Source organism: Mustelus asterias, chromosome 17 (genome assembly GCF_964213995.1).
Source record: "Mustelus asterias chromosome 17, sMusAst1.hap1.1, whole genome shotgun sequence".
NCBI classification, from domain to species: Eukaryota; Metazoa; Chordata; class Chondrichthyes; order Carcharhiniformes; family Triakidae; genus Mustelus; species Mustelus asterias.
Genome location: NC_135817.1, coordinates 7773530 through 7795922, shown reverse-complemented (window position 1 = coordinate 7795922; position 22393 = coordinate 7773530). Strand labels below are relative to the sequence as shown.

Genomic DNA, 22393 nt, shown 5'->3' with positions numbered 1-22393 from the left:
AGAGCACGTGACAGCCAGTTCATTATTTTTGCAGTACAGGCACTGTTACAGGCAGCCAGTTTTCCCACCAAGTCTCAGAAACAGAAAACCAGAGAATCAAGCCGTCTTTATGCGCTGAAAACCTCTGACCTTGCCGCGACTGGGATTCTCCAGTGCCACTGCAGTGAATGGAGTTTTGGCTGAGTGCCAAATTCTCCAGTCACAGTGGTAGGGCGAACAAGGATCCCACTCATGGCGTTTAGTTGAGGAGAAACAATTCTTCAACTGGTGACCAGGGGATCTTTTCTCCTCAAGAATCAGTCATGGCCTTACTTTGGACATCTCCTCTGCAAGATTCCACTTCTGACAGTACAGCATTCCTTCAATGCTGCTCTGAACTGTAAGTGGATGAAACATTCAAGTTGCTAATACTGGAGTCCACAACCTGCTGGCTCAGGTGAGAGAGAGCTATCACTGAGGCACAGAATGCTCCAGTAGAGGTGCTGCTCTGTGTTAGTTGATGCAGGTTGGGACAGCATTGAGAGTGTTACTTAACTAAGGCTAAAGAGAAGAACAAAAACAAAAATGAACCAAGGTTCCCATTTGCAAAGCAGAGGAAGAGGGAAAAAAAGATGCAGATATACAATTCGCTTTTGTTTTACTTGCAAGGTGTCAAACCATTCTTTATTTTTATTTCATTCGTATATTTATATGAAGGCATGAATTTCTGGCTTGCAAGTACCTTAAATAAAAAGCATCTTATGCTTAAAGCTAGCATTTTGAAAGGAATTTTACAAAACAAAAATATAAAAAACATACTTTCTTTGGGTAGAAAAGTTAGTTAAGAAAAATGAAGTGCTGTAATTTAGATTCTCTAGCATTGCAGTAAATACGACAACACATAAGGGCCATTTTTGGTTAGTTTACATTCAATACTGTTCAATTATTTCAGAAACTCAAAGAAGGAATGACAAGAGAGACATCCTTTCTGCACAGATGCAAGCTCATTGGTTTAGGAAGTAGGGCCAACTTCCAGTATTTAGTTAGAGGATATTACTCAGGGTGGATTGTTGACAGGGTTAATGGATATAAAATCCTGCTGAAAATCCTATCATAGCAGAAGTTTTAACCCACTTAAAAATAAATGGACCAACACCTATGTTGCAAATGACAAGGGAATATCACAGGAATGGGTGAAGTGTTTATTCCCCATTGTCAGTAATGGTTTCTTGGTTAATGTGTAGGGACTACACACGCTACAATTAACATCTCCTTTAATCTTTGTCAAGCACATTCAAGCTGCTAATGTGAGGACAGGTTAGCTGCTATCTTGGGTCTAAATCTAAGTTAGTGCAATCTTAGGTCTGAATCTAGCTGTACCAGAAAATGTTGATTCATTACATCAACCAGTGATGGAAATACCATCGACAAAATAAAATGGGCCAGGTGTTTCCGAAAAAAATAACAGTATTCGAATGACACGCCGTTATTAATATGCAAATTAGTCAGCAACTTGTGGCAAGAAAAATATTTCTCGTGCATGTCAAATCGCCACTAGTTTCTAGCCAATTTGTGCTGCTCTGCAGCTTATCTCACAAATATTACATTTTGCACTTAAATCTCCCTGTGATTTTTACCAAGTTGTGTCATTTGCACATTAAATGTCCATGAAATTAAGTCTAGTAATTAACATCACTGAGGATCATTTTGGTGTGATAATTATTCATGTTCACCAATCAACCTCTCCGGCTCAGAAAGTGAACAATTATAAGTATGCTGTCTTATTCCTTCAGCTTGTGAAGTGTTCTAGGCAGTATTAAATATAATGTCAAATTTTAATTAATTTTCCTTCCTCTTTTTTTCAATCTCTCAATCCAATATCATGTTTTCCTCTCTCTTTATTTTTCTTTCTGTGTCTGAACTGACATTGAATTCACCCATCTTCACCATTCCTTCTTTGTTTATTTCCCAATACTTCAGTTTCAATGGTCAAGGAGATAGATACTTTGGCCTGTTGTTCACCAAGCTTCCAGATGCCCTGTTGACCCTCGCTATGTTGTCAGCCAGCACTTCCAGAAACATTGTAGGCAACAACTTTTAAAACTTAAACATGCACAAACAAGTTTAACAGGTTATGAAGCACAATGTCATGCTCCAGAAAAACCTGGGCCTTTCTACAGAAATGGCAAATGTCCTCAGAGCCTCTTGCATGGTGTTTCCATGGCACAGTAGAACAAGCTCTGAAAAAAATTGCCTCCAAATATACTCTCTTGACACGACTCAAGTTGTATTTGTTGAATAGGTAAATGGTTTGGTAATTATTGCGATTGGTCTTATTTAAGCACCAGTTGCAACCCGTTTTGGTTTAGTGGAGAAAGTTTAGAGTATGCATAGAAGTTCTGTAGCTCAGCATGCATTCTAGTAAGCACCCTGCTGAAGTTTTTTTTTTACAATGACAAGGGGACAGGATCTTTGATCTACCATAATTATTTCAGCAGTAGCAAAGCCAGTTAAAATGGTTGTGACAAAACTGGAGCAAATGTAAGCAAACGTCCTACATTTGAAAGTTGCACCCAGCCAAGAACTGATGAAAAGAAAATAGATCAATTTAACTTGGGTCAGATCTTTCAGACCTTCTTCATTCCTTTTCCCATCAGACATGCAAAAACAGTCATAACCATTTTCGGTTTTACTTCAACTAAGTCCTCTGGAAGAGCATAGACTCGAGTTCCAATTTTTCTTGACATCGAAATGGCATACCTGGAGAAAAACAAAAGAATCAAATGTATTTGGATCGGGCACAAGTTTTTTAATAAAAGCAATCTCATTGTTCTAGTTATATGAATAAACATGCTATGCAGCTGCACTAGCTTAAACATTGCTGGCAGATTTGCGACAGTTCTTGTGGCCTGAATGGTAGTTTGGGAGTGCCGCAGAAACTTAAAAAGTAGTGCTGAATAAGAAGGCAAGTTGTGTTATTGTAGAGTTCTACAATCTCGAGCAGCACAGTGGTTAGCACTGCTGCCAGGGACCTGGGTTCAATTCCCGGCTTGAGTCACTGTCTGTGCGGAATCTGCACGTTCTCCCCGCGTCTACGTGGCTTTCCTCCAGGTGCTCCGGTTTCCTCCCACAATCCGAAAGACATGCTGGTTAGATGCATTGGCCATACTAAATTCTCCACCAGTGTACCCGAACAGGTGCCCGAGTGTGGCGGCGAGGGGATTTTCACAGTAACTTCATTGTAGTGTGAATATAAGCCTACTTGCGATTAATAAATAAACTTTAAAACTTCTGACTTTTTAAAATGCTCCTTCTCATTTCCCGCCTTGTTATGATCAGGGCCTTGGGCATCAAACAACACCCTGAATTTAGATAGCATTCTCAATGCTAGAATGTTAGAATTTACTGAATTAAAATGATCCAAGGTTATTCACAGGAACGTAATCAGTCCAAAACTGACACAAAATCTTAAAGAAAGATATAAGGACAGGTGACCAAAGGTTTGGTCAAGGAGGCAGGTTTGAAGGAGGAGAGAGAGAGAGAGGTGGAGAGATAGGCAGGCTTGCAAGGGGAATTCCCAGGATTTCAGGCTGTGGCAGCTGAAGGTATGTTGATCAATGAAGGAATTGGGAATGCTCAAGAGGCTAGATCTTTACAAATGTTCAGGATCAACACATCACAGGTGGGATCCGAGCCCACTCTCGGCATCCACGGGAATGCCGGTGGGGACGCAAGATCTGGCAAAACCCAGAAATCGCAAATCTCGCCGGCGAGATCACGATATCCTATTTCCACCGCCCCTCGCCAGTGAATGAATGAGTGTGAACCTGAATTTAATACATCTAAAACCATTAACATATTAACCACCCCTCTCACCACATATTGAGCCCGAGATGTATTTTCAAACCTCACTGACAGGATGTCACGTCGATACATTCAACAACCGGTTCACCCAGACGGGATCCTGTTGTGGGGATTCCCCCGAGGGAGGGGGATATGTACCCAGCCGATTCCACGCACCCACCACCCTCTGAGTGAAAAACTTATCCCTAACATCTCCTCTGTACCTACTCCCTAGCACCCTAAACCTGTGACCTCTTGTGGCAACCATTTCAGCCCTGGGTAAAAGCCTCTGAGAATCCACTCTATCAATACCTCTCAACATCTTATACACCTCTATCAGGTCACCTCTCATCCTTCACTTCTCCAAGGAGAAAAGACCTAGCTCTCTCAACCTATCCTCATAAGGCAGCCACCTAATCCAGGCAACATCCTTGTAAATCTCCTCTGCACCCTTTCTATGGCTTCCACATCCTTTCTGTAATGAGGCGACCAGAACTGGGCACAGTACTCCAGGTGGGGTCTGACCAGGGTCCTATACAGCTGCAGCATTATTTCCCAATTTCTAAACTTAATTCCTCTATTGATGAAGGCCAGCATTCCATACGCCTTCTTAACCACAGCCTCCACCTGCGACGCTGCTTTGAGCGTCCTATGAACCCGGATCCCAAGATGCTTCTGATCTTCCACACTGCCAAGCGTCTTACCCTTAATATTATATTCTTTCATCCTATTCGACCTGCCAAAATGAACCACCACACACTTATCTGGGTTGAAGTCCATCTGCCACTTCTCCGCCCAGTCTTGCATCTTATCTATGTCTCGTTGCAACTGCTGACATCCCTCTACACTATCCACAACACCACCAACCTTTGTATCATCAGCAAACTTGCCAACCCATCCTTCCACTTCCTCATCCAGGTCATTTAGAAAAATCACAAAGAGCAAGAGCCCCAGAACAGATCCCTGGGGCACTCCACTGGTGACCGACCTCCATGCTGAAAAAGACCCATCTACAACCACTTCTGTGGGCAAGCCAGTTCTGAATCCACAAGGCAATTTCCCCTTGTATCCCATGCCCCTTCACTTTCTCAATAAGCCTTGCATGTTTAAATATGTTAAAACAATTTTAAGTGCATTTGGTTCCTTTACTTACGACTTTCAATTTTGAAGGAAAGCAAAAGTAAAGTTTATTTATTAGTCACAAGTAAGGCTTACATTAACACTGCAATGAAGTTACTGTGAAATTCCCCTACTCGCCACAGTCCGGCGCCTGTTCGGGTCAATGCACCTAAGCAGCAAGTTTTTCAGAATGTGGGAGGAAACCGGAGCACCTGGAGGAAACCCACGCAGACACGGGGAGAACATGCAAACTTCACATAGACAGTGACCCAAGCCGGGAATTGAACCCGGGTCCCTGGCGCTGTGAAGCAGCAGTGCTAACCACTGTGCTACCGTACCACCCCAGGACATGTATATAGGTTTGGAAGAGGGGATTGAGGGGTTTGACAAGAAGGCAGCTAGGTGGAATTGTGATAATTCAAAACATGCACACTTTCTGGGCCTTATCATGCTCAAAATGATATTATTACACATGCCAAAGTACATCGAATTCTGATGTATTTTGTGTAAACTACACCAAAACCATTAATTTTAAGAACATAGGATCAAGGGTGGGCTATTCAGCCTCTCAAGCCGGTTCCACCATTCAGTTAGATAATTGATCTGTCCCTCAGCTCCATAATCTGTGTTAGTTCTGTATCTTTTGATACCCAATTCTGATGAGGGTGTCAATAGGACTCTCCACAACTGAAGTATCACGTTCTTATGTTTGAATTCTAGCACTTTCTTCATTTATTTATGTCCATTTGTAACTTCTTGCTCCATCCCAACAACTGACTGTGCCTGCTCGGTATCATCTGCGAACTTGGATATACTCCCTTTGTTTCTTCATTGAGGTCAATGATGTAAATGGGGAAAAGCTGAGGCTCCAGTACAGATACCGGGAGAACATCACTCGTCACAATCTACCAAATGGATGATGACCATCCCATCTGCAAAGGCACCTAAGCAGACACATGGGAGCACCACCATCTGGACGTTCCCCCTCCAAGCAACTCACCATCCTGACTTGGAAATGCATTGCTGTTCCTTGTTGTTGGGCAGGGAGGCAGTGAAGAAGTGAAGATCATCAGGAACAGGGGTGATGGATTAATGAGATTTGAAGCACACTAAAGTACGGGCAGTAGAGTTTTGGATGAACACAGCCCAAAGTGAGGTCAAATTCCATTCACAATTATATCCTGGAACTCGAAGCATTTTGTGTAAAGGAAATTAATTTTGCTCCTGCTTTAAGCAACAAGGCTAGAATTACATAGAATTGGCAGCACAGAAACAGACCATTCAGCCCAACAGGGTTATGATAGTGCTCACACTATCAACATGCCCTTCCTTCCCTTTCTCCCAATTATATAGCTTTCCTTAAAGGGTGCTTCCAGCATATCGACTACTCACTTTGCATTTTGAAGTTTCTCTTCGTCAGTCAGATCTCCAGTCTTCACAAGGTCATATCGGATTGATCCAGGCTGAATGGCATCGATTAGATCCAGTACTGGTATACTTGTGCTAATTTCTTTGTCCTGTATATTGAATAACATATTGGATGGGATGCATCAGAAACGCTCTGAACAAACTACACCCTTGCAGGCTTGGTGGTCACACATAGGCAATCAGTAACAATCCTAGACATAGGGACTCCCCTATCTCAGACAAACACAGCTGGTACCACAACTCACAGCTAGGAGAGGGGCCAGCTGAACTTGCTGGCCTTTCATGCTGGTGGGATCTTCCAGTCCTGCCAGCGGTGCACCCCTGCCAGAGGTCTCATGGCGATGAGGAGTGCATTCAACAGGAAACCCCGTTGGACAACGACAGGACCAGAAGATCCCACTGTCGGCAAATGGCGGACCACTTCCGCCACCACGAAACACATGGCAGGCTGTGCGGAAAATCCCGCCCAGGAGTTCATGGATTTCAGACTCGGGCTGCACACTCAGCCATTTACAGGTAGATCTGGGATGTCAGCTTCAAATAATATCCAGATAATTATCAAACTTCTTCCTTACAAGAAATCACTGCAATCATTTGTTCCACTTAATCTGATTTCCAGAATTACATGTGTTCGCGGGAACAAAATGAAACAAAGGCTGTAAATGGTGATATCACAAGTCCTGGATTGGGTAATTTCACTGCCAATCGTATCTAGGAACCACACTGCTATAAGTGACTGGAATTGATTTTACACACATTTGTGTGAGGTAACGATACTCCATTCGTTTCATTTTACTGGAGATATAATCCTGCTTTTATTGGAGATGTCTATATGGTGGAATTCTCCCAACTCAACCGCAGCAGGTTTGGTGGCGTGCAGGTGCGGAAAATCTGGCAAGAGCCAAAAAGTCAGAAACCCGCTGGCATAAAATTAGATTGCAACTCTCCCAAAGGCGAGTTAATGGGCGGGCCAGTCCTCTTGCTGGCAGGTGGCACAAACACTATTTGGATCTCATGAATGCTCATTAAAACAGCTGCCCGCTGGTGTCCCTTCAGGCCTTTCAATCCTGCGCCACACCAGCAGGAAAGCATGTCAGCGTTAAACCCGATTGCTAAAGAGTGGCATGCACAAGGCGGCGCTCAGGGGTGAGTGCCATCGTGTTGCACTGCTCCTGACGCACTGTTCATTACTCTGCCAGGCAGACCCATTCCTGCCTCCGTCTCCATGCTGAGCTGGTCTCCATGGACAACACCGTGCTGCTGGACCCTTGGGCCCTCCTGTGTCACCATCTCATGTTCAGTACTGTGCCTGGGGTTGGGGGATACAGGGGTGACCTGGTGAAGACGGGTGAGCTGGAGAGAGTGATACGAGTCTGCTGGACTGATGTTTAAATATGGTGCCGGGACCTTTGAATCTGCCAGCTGGGGAGGGGGAGATGACAAATCAGCTGCCAGGAAAGTCAAAGGGGAACTGACCCATGCATAAGTAATGAAGTTTCAAGCGCACCATCTGGCGCAGGATCCCACCATTCTGGTTGGAGGCAGCCACCTCAACTTCACTTAGTCTCAACATGGGACACCTAGTTTCAGTCATGGGTCCTGTTTGCCAATATTTGTGCAACAATTTAATGGACTCTATTAAGTAAATAGACTTGCTGTCGAGACTCTTTAAGTAGACCCCTTTGTAGTTCATACTCACTGTCAAAATAGGCTGTTTGCTGACTAAATAGACTCTGCTTTGTGTCCCACCTCATCTCTCACTCACAGACACTGTGCCAGCCAGGAAACGGTCAGACCATTAAACAAAACTCATGAATAGGGGGGCTGGCTGTGAAACTAAAGCTGACCTCTGTAACAGTGAGGAAATGTCAGCACAGTTACTGTACAAGTGTTTGATGGGAAGATCAGAGATTTAGGTATGTATAGGTAGGACAAATTTAAATGTGGATTACAGGGTCAAAGGTAGGGTTCTGAAGAATGTGGAGGAACAGAAAGATCTTGGGGTTCATATCCATAGATCTCTGAAGGTTGCCACTCAAGTGGATAGAGCCGTGAAGAAGGCCTATAGTGTGTTGGCATTCATTAACAGGGCGTTTGAGTTTAAGAGCCGTGGGGTTATGCTGCAACTGTACAGGACCTTGGTGAGACCACATTTGGAATATTGTGTGCAGTTCTGGTCACCTCACTATAAGAAGGATGTGGAGACACTGGAAAGAGTGCAAAGGAGATTTGCCAGGATGCTGCCTGGTTTGGAGGGTAGGTCTTATGAGGAAAGGTTGAGGGAACTTGGGCTTTTCTCTTTGGAGCGGAGGAGGTTGAGAGGAGACTTGATAGAGGTTTATAAGATGATGAGGGGGATAGATAGAGTGAACGTTCAAAGACTATTTCCTCGGGTGAACGGAGTGGTAACTAGGGGGCATAACTATAGGGTTCATGGTGGGAGATATAGGAAGGATGTCCGAGGTAGGTTTTTTACTCAGAGTGGTTGGGGTGTGGAATGGACTGCCTGCAGTGATAGTGGAGTCAGACACTTTAGGAACATTTAAGAAGCTATTGGATAGGCACATGGAGTACTTCGGGATGATAGGGAGGAAATAGCTTGATCTGGGTTTCAGACTAAGCTCGGCACAACAACGTGGGCCGAAGGGCCTGTTCTGTGCTGTACTGTTCTATGTTCTATAAGTGGTACACATAAATGTACAAAATAAAACATGACACATTTGTCTAATATGTATGCTCCATTTTATTTCTAACTATAATTTATAGCTTTTCTATGCAGGTGAGGGGAATCCTATTTGGGTAAGCAGGTGTAGGTAGTTTTAAATTTTAAAAAATCTCTCTTCGAGCAATGCCACAGGAGATCAACAAGTAAAACAGCTGGAAAGTAATTACCTTGAAGCTTGAAACAGAGGAACTTTTCCCCGAGTCCGATATAGTCTGATTAACCCAGTTTATAATGATATCGTCATTAACCTTTTCTCCATCACCAATATCCTCCAGCATGTTCAATGTATACCTAGGAGCAACAAAAACAGTATTACTTTGATCTGTGAGAAGAGACATCATCGCTGCCATCAGTGCAGTGTCAGGAGTTAAAAGAATAGTGCCTGGACTATAGTATCATAGAATCCCTACAGTACAGAAGGCCCATTGAGTCTGTAGTGACCACAATTCCACCCAGGCCCTATTCCCGTAACCCCACAAATTTACCCTGCTAATCCCCCTGACACTAAGGGGCAATTTAGCGTGGCCAATCAACCTAACCCACACATCTTAGGAGGAAACCGGAGCACCTGGAGGAAACCCACACAGACCTGGGGAGAACGTGCAAACACCACACAGACAGTGACCTGAAGCCAGAATTGAAACCAGGTCCCTGGTGCTGTGAGGCAGCAGTGCTAACCACTGTGCCACCGTGCCACCCAAAAAACAATGGCGCCCAACATTGGGCCCAAAACCATGACCCTGAAATTAAGAGTCTCATGCTCTCCCGACTGCGCTCGCCGGGCAGAAGGAAGCCATTCAGCCCATCGAGCCTGCACCGACAGGTCCAGGCCCTATCCCCGTAAATCCACATATTTTACCCTGCTGGTTCCCCTGACATTAAGGATCAATTTAGCATGGTCAATACACCTAACCCGCACATCTTTGGACTGTGGGAGTATTGCTGGAAATACTTTTAATTTTAAATACACTTGATGAAAATTGTTTCAAAGTAAAGCATGATAAAAAGTGTTATCTTGAGCGGGGATGCATCGCCTGAAAGGAAGGTGGAAGCAGATTCACTAGTTCCTGACTCCACAGCAAGCCTCCCTCAAGGTTCACAGAGTGACAGACCTGACCTGTTTCACACAGGCTTCAGTCACCCACCCACCTCACTGAAGATCTCAAACTTGGGGAAATTCAAAATTGAAACAGGCATTTGAAGAGGAAAGGTTTGCAGGGATGTGGGGATAAAGCAAGGTAAGTGGAACTAATTAAATGGGCTGGATTCTGCTGAACAAACCCAGTGCCAGTGCTTTGCCAGGTACAGCGAGCTGTACATCCCACCGACTGACTGATAAAATCAAGCACCATGCTCCTCCGGCTGTGCCCATGTTTGCAAAATCCAAAACAAAACATCTGCTGTTAAATTGATTCCATGATTGGGTAGCACTTGCTGAACAATCCTGAGTAACAGCTACACTAACAACCAATTGAAGATAATCAGTTGAGCTTTTGGCACGACTTATTTTCACTTGCTAGAAGCGACATACATTCATAGGCAGGGATCCATTCTCTGCTAACAAAAGGAACATGTTCAAGCCTTGCACCTTTTCTGAATTACCCGGAAGCTTCAGGAGCCTTATAGTTCCCTGTTGTTTTCTTCATGGCAACGCCTCGTCCAATCAGAGCCAATTTGCCAAGCAATCTGCACTCTTGGGGGAATTCCCGACCTCCCAGCCGCGTATTTCTCGACAGTGGGAGGCGGTTCGCTGGCGGCGGGATTCTCTGGTCCCACCGCTGTCAATGGGATTTCCCATTGTTATCAACCCCCCCCACTGCCACAAAACCCACAAGAGGGGGTGCACTGCCAGCGGGACCAGAGAATCCCACCGGTGTGAACCGGCCATGAAAATTCCCCCCTTTTCTCCTTTAGTACAAGTTAGTATGATTATTTAAAATTTGGCATTCTTGCATTTGTTCTGATGAGTGCAAGACAAGATGTTTCAGCAACATGTCTCTTTTCAGCAATATTCAAACTAGAGATTAATTTATGTTCAAATGTAGAAGGTAGAAACCGGCAAGATTATAACAAACTGTCCATATTTCCAACATTCGTCAGATAGACCTCACTTAGTGCCATCAATGTCTATTTTTATCAATCTTACCTCCTCATTAACTGCCACATCAAGGCTAAAGTTGGCATGTGTTTGCCCTCATTCAGATCTTGACCTGCAATCCCAACGAGTGAAAACTTGGCTTTTTGCTTTCCCAGATCAACTGCATAGTTACAGTTTTCCAGCTTTTGGGTAATAAAAGCTACATGTTAATGTTATGCCAAGACGACATAAAATAAAATACATAAATATATATTATCCTGGCTACTTTATAAAATGATTTCAAACAAAAAAAAATATATATATTGGACAAAGGCTTTACACTAACTGAAGCCATGACTGGTTACGACTCACACAAAAGGAAATTCTAGCCTTCGGAAAATTACAGCAATCTTGTTATCACTAAAGATACATGGATGCCCCTTATAACTGCAGAAATCAAATTCTGAGGAAGTGCACAAAGACCACTTTACATTCGAGAAGTGAATCACTCCAAAACTGAAGGGATGAGGAAAATATGCTGCCACTTCTAATGGGGGAAATCAAAATCACCTTTCTGTTCAAGGACAGGTGGTGAGAAGAGAGATCAGGGCAGTTTTAAATTAAACCCTCACGTATCCATAACATTAACAACTCTAGTTTATCTCATTACCAGTAACATATAAAAATAATAATGACCATTTAGTTCAACTAAAAGCGATCTAGACACCTGTTGGCTCTAGTAGTACAGTTTCATATGGCCTGGGTTTCAATCCCAGTCTCATTTGTGCTCATTTCAACTCAATGAACAAATCTCACCAGCAATATAGAATATTGTTAATGGCATAATTCACCAGAAAAAAACCTATTCAAAAAAATGAAAGACTGATTCGCAGTCTTGAACTCAATCCCCGACATCTCCCCTCCTCCAAGATGCTCTGGATTGAGCTTCATTATTCTGTACTGCACAGTTCAGAGATGTCAATCTGCTGGGGTGGGCGGGTGTTGCTCACCAATGTCATGCACCTACTGTTGGGTATCGAGTTGGCTGTCCAGTCGCCTCCCTGGTGGCACTGGTGTGTGTATATATAGAGGCCTCGAACTTGTTCTCTCAGCATCATCATGCCAGAAGACTCCACAAATGGAGCTACATTTAAGGGGAGGCGATGGCCTAGTGGTATTATCGCTCGACTATTAATCCAGAAACTCAGCTAATGTTCTGGGGAACCAGATTCGAATCCCACCATGGCAGGTGGTGGAATTTGAATACAATAAAATAAATCTGGAATTAAGGATCTACTGATGACCATGAAACCATTGCCAATTGTCGGAAAAACCCATCTGGTTCATTAATGTCCTTTAGGAAAGGAAATCTGCCGTCCTTATCTGGTCAGGCCTGCATGTGAATCCAGAACCACAGATGTGGTTGACTCTCAACTGCCCTCAGGCAACTAGGAATGGGTAATAAATGCTGGCCAGCCAGCAACGCCCATGTCCCATGAATGAATAGAAAAAAAGACACAGTAGGCAATTCTGGAGCCCCATTCTAATACACTGTCATCTGGGTTAATTTTGGATCATGTTGAGGAGTCCATTGTTTTAACAACATCGAACAAACGTACGGATTATTTTTCAGAATTAAATGAGAAGTTATAAAATACAAAATGATACAAAGGGTGGTGGAAGTTGATTAATTACTAACCTTTAAAAGGAAATTAGATATGTACTTGAAAAGCAAAAAGGAAAATGACAGGGCTATTGGGAAAGAGCAGCATTAATTGAATAGCCCTTTCCAAAGAGCTGGCACAGGGACGGTAATCAAAATGGCCTCCCCTGTGCTGTATGACTATGAATTTCTACATTTCTTTCCTTAGAGAGTGGTTCAAGTTTGCAGTTCTTGGGCACAGACAGTAAAAGCAGATTTCATCAATCCTTTTAAAAGGGAACTAAGTAGTTGCTCAAAAAAGGAGAGATATAAAGAATAGAGAGTAAGCCTGAGAGTGGGACTAGATTAGTTGATTCAAGTGGGGTAAGGGACAGTATAGACTTGATAGGCTGAATGGTCTAATTCTGCGCTGTGACATTTGATATCCCTCATATAGTGTTGGAAAAGAAAAAGCACACTCACCAACTATAAATGGGTTGTAGATCTGGAGGGAAATCTGGTCTTGAGATAAAACTTTGGGAGAATTAGTTTCCTAAAATTTTTGTTGGTAGGTGAGGGGATATGAACAGTGATTGCCTGCCATTCATTGTTCAAGAAATCAATTAGAATGCCTTAAAAATATATTCCACTTCAAACATGTTGTGGAGCACTGAGTGAGTCATCAGACAACCCCAAAGTGTACACTTTCAAGGATGGCTGGACAGGAGTTCACCCAGAGCTCATACACCTAGAACCAATGGACCAAGAAACCTCTGCGATAGATTCTGGGAGACTGGCTGACATTGCAATCATATAGATTGGCAGTCAAGTATTCTCAATTTTAATTTAGTATTCAGCTCCAAGGACTGGGACCAGACAACAGAATGCCTCACCATCATTTCGCAGGAAAACCAAGGAACTATTTCCCTGTAAGGGAACATAGTTACATATATATCCCAATTTTCACCCATTCTCCAGTTCCCAGCATTGCATTCCTGTTTTTATTTCATTGAGGGTTTGTTTTGTCTGTTCTGTGATTTTGAACTGTATTTTGACCAAAGTCTTTTAGTGTGGCTTACTATCAGTCATTATTACGGCCATTCAGTCCATTGAGTCCATGCCAACTCTTTGTAGAGCAATCCAGTCAGTCTCATGCCCCCTCTCCAACCCTGCAGCTGTGCAGGTTTATTTCCTTCAAGAGCCTTTCCACACCTATGGGTTTTGCAACAGCAGACATTTTTCATACTTGTCTATTTATGATCATCCAAAGTGCTCTAATTCCTACTTTAAAGAGTAGCAAGTATCTAAAGCCTCTTGCTGTACATGAAGGAATCTCAGAACTACAAAAGGAGCATGCGCAGAGACCCTCGAGGATCTGGAGGCATCAAGGATCTCAGATGACCACAGTTTACAGCAAGCCATTAAGTTGTCAGAATATCAGAATTTTGTTGACATGATTGCTGTCGGTCTTCACAAAGTTCTGATATATCTTGCCAGGGATTAGAATCTTTCATTCAAAACTCACTTTCTTCATGTTAGCGCCCAGTTTAGGATAAGGTGGTTTGTTCACCCGACTCCAGTCCACTGGAACCTTGATCTTTTCATAGAGCTGCAGAATCACCAAGGCATCCTCCAGGTCACTGCAACAAAACGGTTTATGGAGTATTAAATCATTTCCACAGGATAGTATGGGAAAAATATGATCAAATAGCGAACTGTGCATTCAGAACAGCTCAGGCAGGTCTGGATCTGGGTCCAATCAGAATGTGTAACTGTACATTCAGAGACCGGTGCGGGTTTTAAAACAGGGAATAGATGAAATTCAAAGGTTGATTGCCATTTGAAAGAATAAAAGCCACATTAAACTGATATAGGAACAATAGTTGGGATCACAGAAACAGCATGCCACAGCTCACAGTGTTCTTCCAATAATTCCAAACTGGCAAATGGACTGTCAATAATTACGTTTTTTTTAATAAATAGTAAATCCAAGAGCAAAGAAAAACGTGCAACTTTCAAAATACCCAAATGACATCCTGCCTTTTATAAACTTAGACTGGCTGTATGGGTAGATTGACCTTCCAGCCAAAATTTTAATGGACTAAATCTGCAACATTTTACATGGATTTAGCAGATAGGGAAGATATCATAGAATCCCCACAGTGGAGAAAGAGGCCATTCAGCCCATTGAGCCTGCACCGACTCTCCAACATAGCATCTTATCCAAGCCCACCACCACCGCATATTGTAACCCCATGTATTTACCCCGCTATTCCCCGTAACCTACACATCCTGGGACACTTAAGGGGCACTTTAGCCTGGCCAATCCACCTAACCTGCACATCCCACGCAGATCCAGGAAGAACGGGCAAACTTCACACAGACAATCACCTGAGGCTGGAATTGAACCCGGGTCTTTGGCGCTGTGAGGCAGCAGTGCTAGCCAATGTGCCACCATACTGCTCGACATCTATTCACCATTTGCCCCAGCATTCATTGATAGGTTAACAGTATTTTTGGATTAATAATTTAAGAGTCTGCCATTGTAAATCAGTACTGTTTATTTTGTAATTAGCCGTGTGATTAAGCATATATCCTAAAATCTGATTCATATACTAATTGCAAATGTTCAACAATTGTGACTGTGGAGAAGAAGAATTTGATTCAAGCAGCATGTTGGTACCATCTAATGGTGATACAACAGAAGTACAGTCTCATAAGGCAAACTACGAATTTAAGAATTAATTTATGCTTCCACCTCAATTGTAAACAGTACAGTCATGTAAAGATTTCTTGATTTACTTATGCTTCAAACAGCATTAATATTAAATGCAATTTACTTAATGTGCTGTTAGTAGTCAGAGATTAATGATCCACACAGGACATTCATAACCTTCATGAACTTCAATGGAAAACCACTATTCAGTCAGTGACTGATTTTGAGCTCTTCACTGTGGCTGGGTGGTAGCCTGCACGCCTCTGACTCAGAAGGTTCTGGGTTCAAGTCCCTGTGTAGTGATATAAGCATATAATCCAGGCATTGTTGGAAGTGTTGTCTCTGAGATGGATGTATGGCACTATTTCAAAGAAGAGTAAGGGAGTTCTCCCCTGTATCCCGACCAATATTTATCCCTCAACCAATGTAACAAAGAACAGTTTATCTGATCATTATCACATTGCTGGTTGTGGGAGCTAATTGGCGGCTGTGGTTTCTACACTGTGGTAGTGCACTCAATTTCAAAATTATTGCTGGAACAACTCAACAGCTCAAAGGCAAATCAAATGGGGGTCATGTACATGCTATGGGGCTAGGGGCCACAGGAGTGGGGCAGGGGATGCAGTGGTGGTTCAAACGGTGGAGAAAGAGTGGGACACTGTCCACACTATGGGTGCAGTGGGGGTGTCCACATCATGAGTACTGTCCAGAGCCATCCCTTCTGTTGACTTGCAGAGAGCTTTGTCGTCAAATATTTGCTGCTGTAGTTTATGGAAGACTGAGCTGGTGCAGTTAATCTGGAGTTGGATCTCCTCGTCAATGGTGGTCTTATCAGAGAGAAGGCTGCCAAGGTGTGAAATGTCCTGAAATTGTGTGGGAACATTTTATAATGAAGTGTGCCTCATTGTTCCCAGAATGGAAGACGCTGCAATTGGTTGTGTAGTGATACTTGCAAAATATTAAAGTGTAGATAGCTTATTCACATGTGACTGAGCTGGACTGCTAAAACATTGTTCTTGTGATTGATGCATGTGCCTCGGTACTCACCTAGGAGATTAGTGTTCTGCCAGATTGGCACTGCAGAATGGAGTAGTTTTACCTGGGTATAACTTGGGATTATTCTTTCAGTTACCTCACCTGTACAAATGATTCACACGAGGAGTCACACCCAGTGAATTCATCCAATTTCTGAATGTTCTTTCCTCTCTCGTTTCACCTACAAGTTTAGAAAAATGATCAATTTGTCTGAATGATTCGCAGAAAGTTGTCAAAAAAGAGGCAGGCAGTATAATTAATTCCTGAATCACATAAACTTATCAGCCACAATCATAAGGTCAGAATTAAAGAAAGACAATGGATAAGGAACTGTATATGAATTTTGTCCATACGATCAGGCAGTTGATGTGGTTCCACATAAGATATTAGCAAAGATCAATGCATATGGAATTGGTGATAACCTTATGGTTGGGAGGTTGAAGATAGAGTGTAAGGGTTCTATTTTGACTGTATAAGATGATGAGAAAATAGGAGCAGGAGTAGACCATGCAGTGCCTCGAGCCTGCTCCGCCATTCATTACAGTCATGCTGATTAGCAGAGATGTGACAAGTGTTGTTCCCTGGGGTTCGAGGGCATATTTCACCGCAATTATTAATCAATTGGATGAAGGAAACTGTTGTCATTTAAATTTATTAACAAGGAACTACAAAGGAATATTAGACCAAACGAGTGGGAAATAACCGTGGTAGATAGAATCAGGTCACGTCTTAACCAAGTGAAATGAGCTGTGTTAACTCAAGTCTGTCTTTATATCAGTAACCACCACCATCACCCATGCTCCCCCCCCTCACATCTCCCCATTTCTCATGACATCCTCAGCTTGTATATTTTCAGAGTTTTTATATTCTTGCCATTGAATATATTTAAGAAGAAAATAGATAGATTTCTAGACACAACAGGTGTCAAGTGGGATAGGGAGGGTGTGTGAGTATTGCGTTGAGATAGAGGATCAACCATCCCAGAAGAAAAAACCAGCTCAGACCAGTATTCTTATTTCCCTGTTTTACTGTGTTTTCCTTCTGGATGATAACATTGAATGATGGAGAAAGCTCGAGGGGTTCCTCCTATTTTCCATGTTTCTGTGTTTCCTAAACCGGGAATGCAGAATACTCCATCGGCAACCAAGATAGTTTTTGTGGGCTATATTTACATCAATTTACCAGAACAAATTTTGAAAAATTGCATTCCTTTGTGCAATGACCCTCTGAGAGCAATAAGATTACTGCACCTCCACCAACAGTCTGGTCTCTTGGTTGCTGAATTAGCACGCGAGTAAATTTATCCATCGCCATAATTGCAGTGAGGAGCCTCACCCAAAGTGAGCAGAGGTTTGTGACTGCAGCATGCAGTGCCGATTCTCGGACATTTACCTGAGATTCGGGTTTGTCCGGCAACAACGGGCTATAACTCGTACCAGAGGAGGAGTAGGTATTTATTGATGGGAGCTCAGACTCAACTAATCATTTTGCTCGTAGGGCACAGGGATTTTACACACTCAGACATTTTAATTTTCTCAGAAGCTTACCCTCTAGGAGACTCCAGTCAATGTCCTGGTTCTCGGGTTTCCGAAGCGCTGGATACTTGTTGAAAAGATTCGCAACAAAGGCCAAGTTTAGCTTAGGGTTTCCACGAACGACATCTGTTGCTGTGACAAACTGTCTGCAGCCAAGCTTGTCGGCTTGCTGAAGCATTGACTCTGCCCGTTTCAGGTCGTCATTTTCCTGCATGAGTAATTGAAGTATTTGTGATTTACCATCAAATGTGGTTAAAGCATAAAATCAGGCTAAAATCTTTTAATATTCTCTCATACACTCAATATAATGCAAATATAGCCTCAGCACCCAGCAATTCCAGCCCCCGCAAATCATCCCCTTACACAGTTGGTATCTGCCCTGAATTATGAAACATGGTGATGCTACACAACTGAATTTCTGTGAGGGATCTCCTGCCATCACTTTGTTGTTCCTCTGAGATTTCTGTAGATCTTCCACCAAAGTTCGGCTGACAATTTGTTTTATTTGTGGGACATGGGCGTCGCTGGCTGGCCAGCATTTATTGCCCATCCCTAGTTGCCTGAAGGCAGTTGAGAGTCAACCACATTGCTGTGGTTCTGGAGTCACAGGTAGGCCAGACCAGGTAAGGACAGCAGATTTCCTTCCCTAAAGGACATTGGTTCACCAGATAGGTTTTTCCAGCAATCGACAATGGTTTCATGGTCATCAAATATTTAATATTTTTTTATTGAATTCAAATTCCACCATCTGCTGTGGCAGGATTCAAACCCGGCTCAACATTAGCTGAGTTTCTGGATTAATAGTTTAGCGATAATACCACTAGGCCATTGCCTTCACCTCAATGTCACCCTGGTTCATTCTTCACCGTACTTGATGCAGTCGTTAATTCATTTAAATGTTTAAAAAATAACAAAAACAGGAGCTTCTAATCAAAACTGTTAACCCATGTTACACAGAAGAATTAACCCATTTACTACTGTTACACACCTTCTGTTATAACTTGCAACCATACCCATTAACCAATTGTTGCATGGGTAAGTTAAACCTTAGCCAGTGTTACACAGGGAAAGTTGAACTCATTAATCAGTGTCTTATACAGAGGAATTAAATTCCTGTGAACTTCTAATCAATTAACCCATTAACTAATGCACAGGAATTAAACTTATTTAGTCAGTAAGATGATTTGAAATGAGTTAACTAGTATGTTATTTTGAAAATGTCCAAGCCTTAACCAGTTTGTTATACAGAGAATGTTAAAGCCTTAACCAGTGTCGTATACAGGGAATATTAAACGCTTAACCAGGGTATCAGGTAAGGTATGTCAAAACAGTTAACCAGTGAGTTAAATTTCCTGTTAACCTTTATTTCTTCCTCTTTTAACAGTTGGAACCAATCTTTGAGCAAACTAAATGTCATTTTTACTATTTTAGAGAAGTGAGGCATGACAAAATGCATTGTACAGACAGGTCATGGGAAGTTTTAGTACTTACATGAATACCGGACATATCAACTGGAATTGGAGCTTGTCCCTCTTCTTCGCCTTTTGGTGCAATTTGATTGAGAAGGTGGAAGTAAGCTTTCGAATCCTGCGGGATTGGTGAAGAAGGTTAGAGACTGGTACATTCATTATAAAAATGGGTAAATCACACTGAGGGAATGCTGCTATTACTTAAGACTTCTCGTTTACTCCGAAAGGCTAAATTCCGCATGCAACAAGATAGGGGATAAATGGAATCAAATACATTATCACTCGGCACATTAAACCCACCTTAATCCAATACACTAAAAACAGTTTGAACAGATACCTTCATCAAGTTACAGAAGTCAGTCAGCTTTTGAGTTCACCCATATGACAACAGTCCAGAAATACGAGACATCCATGGGGGCAGCATTAAGAATTCAAACAGACAAAGAGTAGAGGAAAGTAAAACGGGACAGGATTTAACATTCAAGGGAGACACATCGAGGGGAAAGCATTCAAGGGACCATCACTGCAAGCTACAGAACAACAGTAAAGACGCGGTAAATATGCTCCAATTATGTTGTCATCGCCTTCTCTAATACTTGGCAATGCAGAGAATTTATACTTTAATGAAGCTATGGCAGCATGGTGATGATACTGAACTAATATTCCCATGAATACGAGTTCACTGCCACCATGGCAGTTTGAGAATTTGAAATCCTTTTTCCAATCGAAGGTTAGTGTCGGTAAGGCTGAGCACGAAGCTGCCAAGAGTCAGCAAACCTCAATTGGTTCACCAATCCTTGAGGAAAGGGAACCTTACCCGGGAATTACCTATATATCTCCAGTCCCACACTAATGTAGCTGACCCATGTGTGAAGTGGGTGTAGTTAACCATTCTGTTGTATTAAATTGCTTTCAGGGGTTCGAGAAGAGGGTCCATCATGACCTTCTCAGGGCAACTAGGGATAGGCACTGAAAACTGGTCTTGCCAGCGATGCCCACATCCCAAAGATGAATAACGAAAAACTACTTCAGCTTTCTGGTCTTTAACGACTGCTTTTTTGTAACAATTCCCTTTATATTGTTGACATTCTTCTCCTATTTTAATTGGATGTTCAACTTAAAAAGAAAATTATATCCTGGTCAAAGGTAAATTTGTCTTGCTGGTGGTAATCTCGCTTCTTGAGTCAAAGGCTATGAGTTCAGGCTCCACACCATTATTGCTGTATCTAATAACCCATGTGCTTTACTACCTATCAGAACAGGTTTATGCAATAATACAAGAAAAAATAAGGATTGGAAAAAGTCCATTCAGCCCATGAAAGCTCAATGCTCCCAATTCTTCCACCTCAGCATCCAACTATTTTATGTACATGCTTAATTATTTAGTCTTTATGACATGTGCTAGCAGTGAATTCTGGACATTGAGTGAAGAGGATGTTCCTAATATCTGTTTTACACTGATGCATGTTTTACACTGATGCATGTACAATGGTCAGGGGCAAATTCTACATCTCCTGGAGTGGAGCCTCACTCGATGGCAGGAGGAGTGTTTGCAGATTGGATAATCAGGCACCGAGGTCAATTTGTAACCTCTTGATTCCCCATTGATTAAAACGGGGAGAGTAGTGAATCAGACGTAGTACTCCATCTCCATGCTCGATTCAGTCATCAGCACTCCCTTTGAACAAGGCTCCACACTAGGAGTTCTAACATACCATTTACCCTATAGTACCACATCTGGGAAATCATTTTAGCAGTAGCATTAGGGTTGGTCAATTGTACATGTACCTTGGACAATTTCATACAACATTTAGAGGGAAGACATTAGGGAACTACAGGTAGTACTCGGGTTTACAGTGATCAGACTTACTTCAGTTTCTTCTATTGATGACTAGTTTAAAAAAATAGGAAATATATTACTTTTACAGACATTTTCTACAAAAGTCCACTCATGAATTTTTGTAGCACCCTGATGCTTCAGTGTGGTTATACCACAGAATGGGGGATTGAGGGAGTACACCATCTTTCATAGGCCCTTTCATCCATAGGAATTCAGGCCTCAACTGATCTCACAAGTCCATGACAGCTCTGGAATGCACTGCCTGGAAGTGTGGTGGAGGCAGGTTCGATTGAGTCATTCAAGAGGTCATTAGATGATTATTTGAATAGAAACACTGTACAGGGGTACGAGGAAAAGGCACTAAGTTATGATGCTCGTTTGGAGCGCCAAACGGTCTCCTTCTGCACCGTAACAATTCTGTGAGGTCATCTTGAAAAGGTAATGTGAAACGCTACATGTGAACCAACATCATAAAAAAGATGATTTGGTCAATCACTCTTGGTGATGTTTTATACAAATTCTCTATCATGTTTGCCTACATTACAAAATAATTCATTGGTTGTGAACATTTTGGGATGTATTTGAGGATGTGAAAGTTGCTCTACTTATGCAATTTCCTTGTTTTCCCACCCAAGAATTTAGAAGAAAATATTACATAAAAGTAGCAAGCAATCGAATTGTTTCTTTCGAGAACTGTTAGAATATCATTACAAAGGTTCAGGATGAGTTTCTCTTTTGCAACTAGTGACAGCACCAAGTGTTCAAAAGGTTTGGTATAGTACAGACCAAGTGCAGAGCAAAAGCTATCCTATTCTTCCCAGCATTGTGGCTTATTACTAATGAATTGAAGAATAAGCACTATGTACTGATGATAAATGTCCTGCACCAGTCAGCCTCCATCGGTACATAAGGACAAGAGTAGGCCATTTTCCCCCTTGGAGCCTCCTCTGCCATTCCGCTACATTACGGCTGATCTTTTACCTGA

General features: G+C 42.4%; 1 protein-coding gene across 5 annotated transcripts in view; it reads right to left on the bottom strand.

Annotated features, from left to right (window-relative positions):
- Positions 1 to 639: 639 nt before the first annotated feature.
- lcp1 (lymphocyte cytosolic protein 1 (L-plastin)) overlaps positions 640 to 22393 on the bottom strand; it is a 70650-nt gene continuing 48896 nt past the window's right edge. For all 5 annotated transcript variants that reach the window (XM_078232230.1, XM_078232227.1, XM_078232229.1 and 2 more), the window contains exons 9-16: positions 19591 to 19686; positions 18112 to 18307; positions 16667 to 16745; positions 14339 to 14453; positions 11241 to 11374; positions 9262 to 9385; positions 6334 to 6458; positions 640 to 2739 (exon numbers count right to left, since the gene is read on the bottom strand). In XM_078232230.1, coding sequence (XP_078088356.1) covers positions 2607 to 2739; positions 6334 to 6458; positions 9262 to 9385; positions 11241 to 11374; positions 14339 to 14453; positions 16667 to 16745; positions 18112 to 18307; positions 19591 to 19686 — 1002 coding nt within the window. In that variant the 3' untranslated portion in view covers positions 640 to 2606. The remainder of the gene's footprint in view (positions 2740 to 6333; positions 6459 to 9261; positions 9386 to 11240; positions 11375 to 14338; positions 14454 to 16666; positions 16746 to 18111; positions 18308 to 19590; positions 19687 to 22393) is intronic.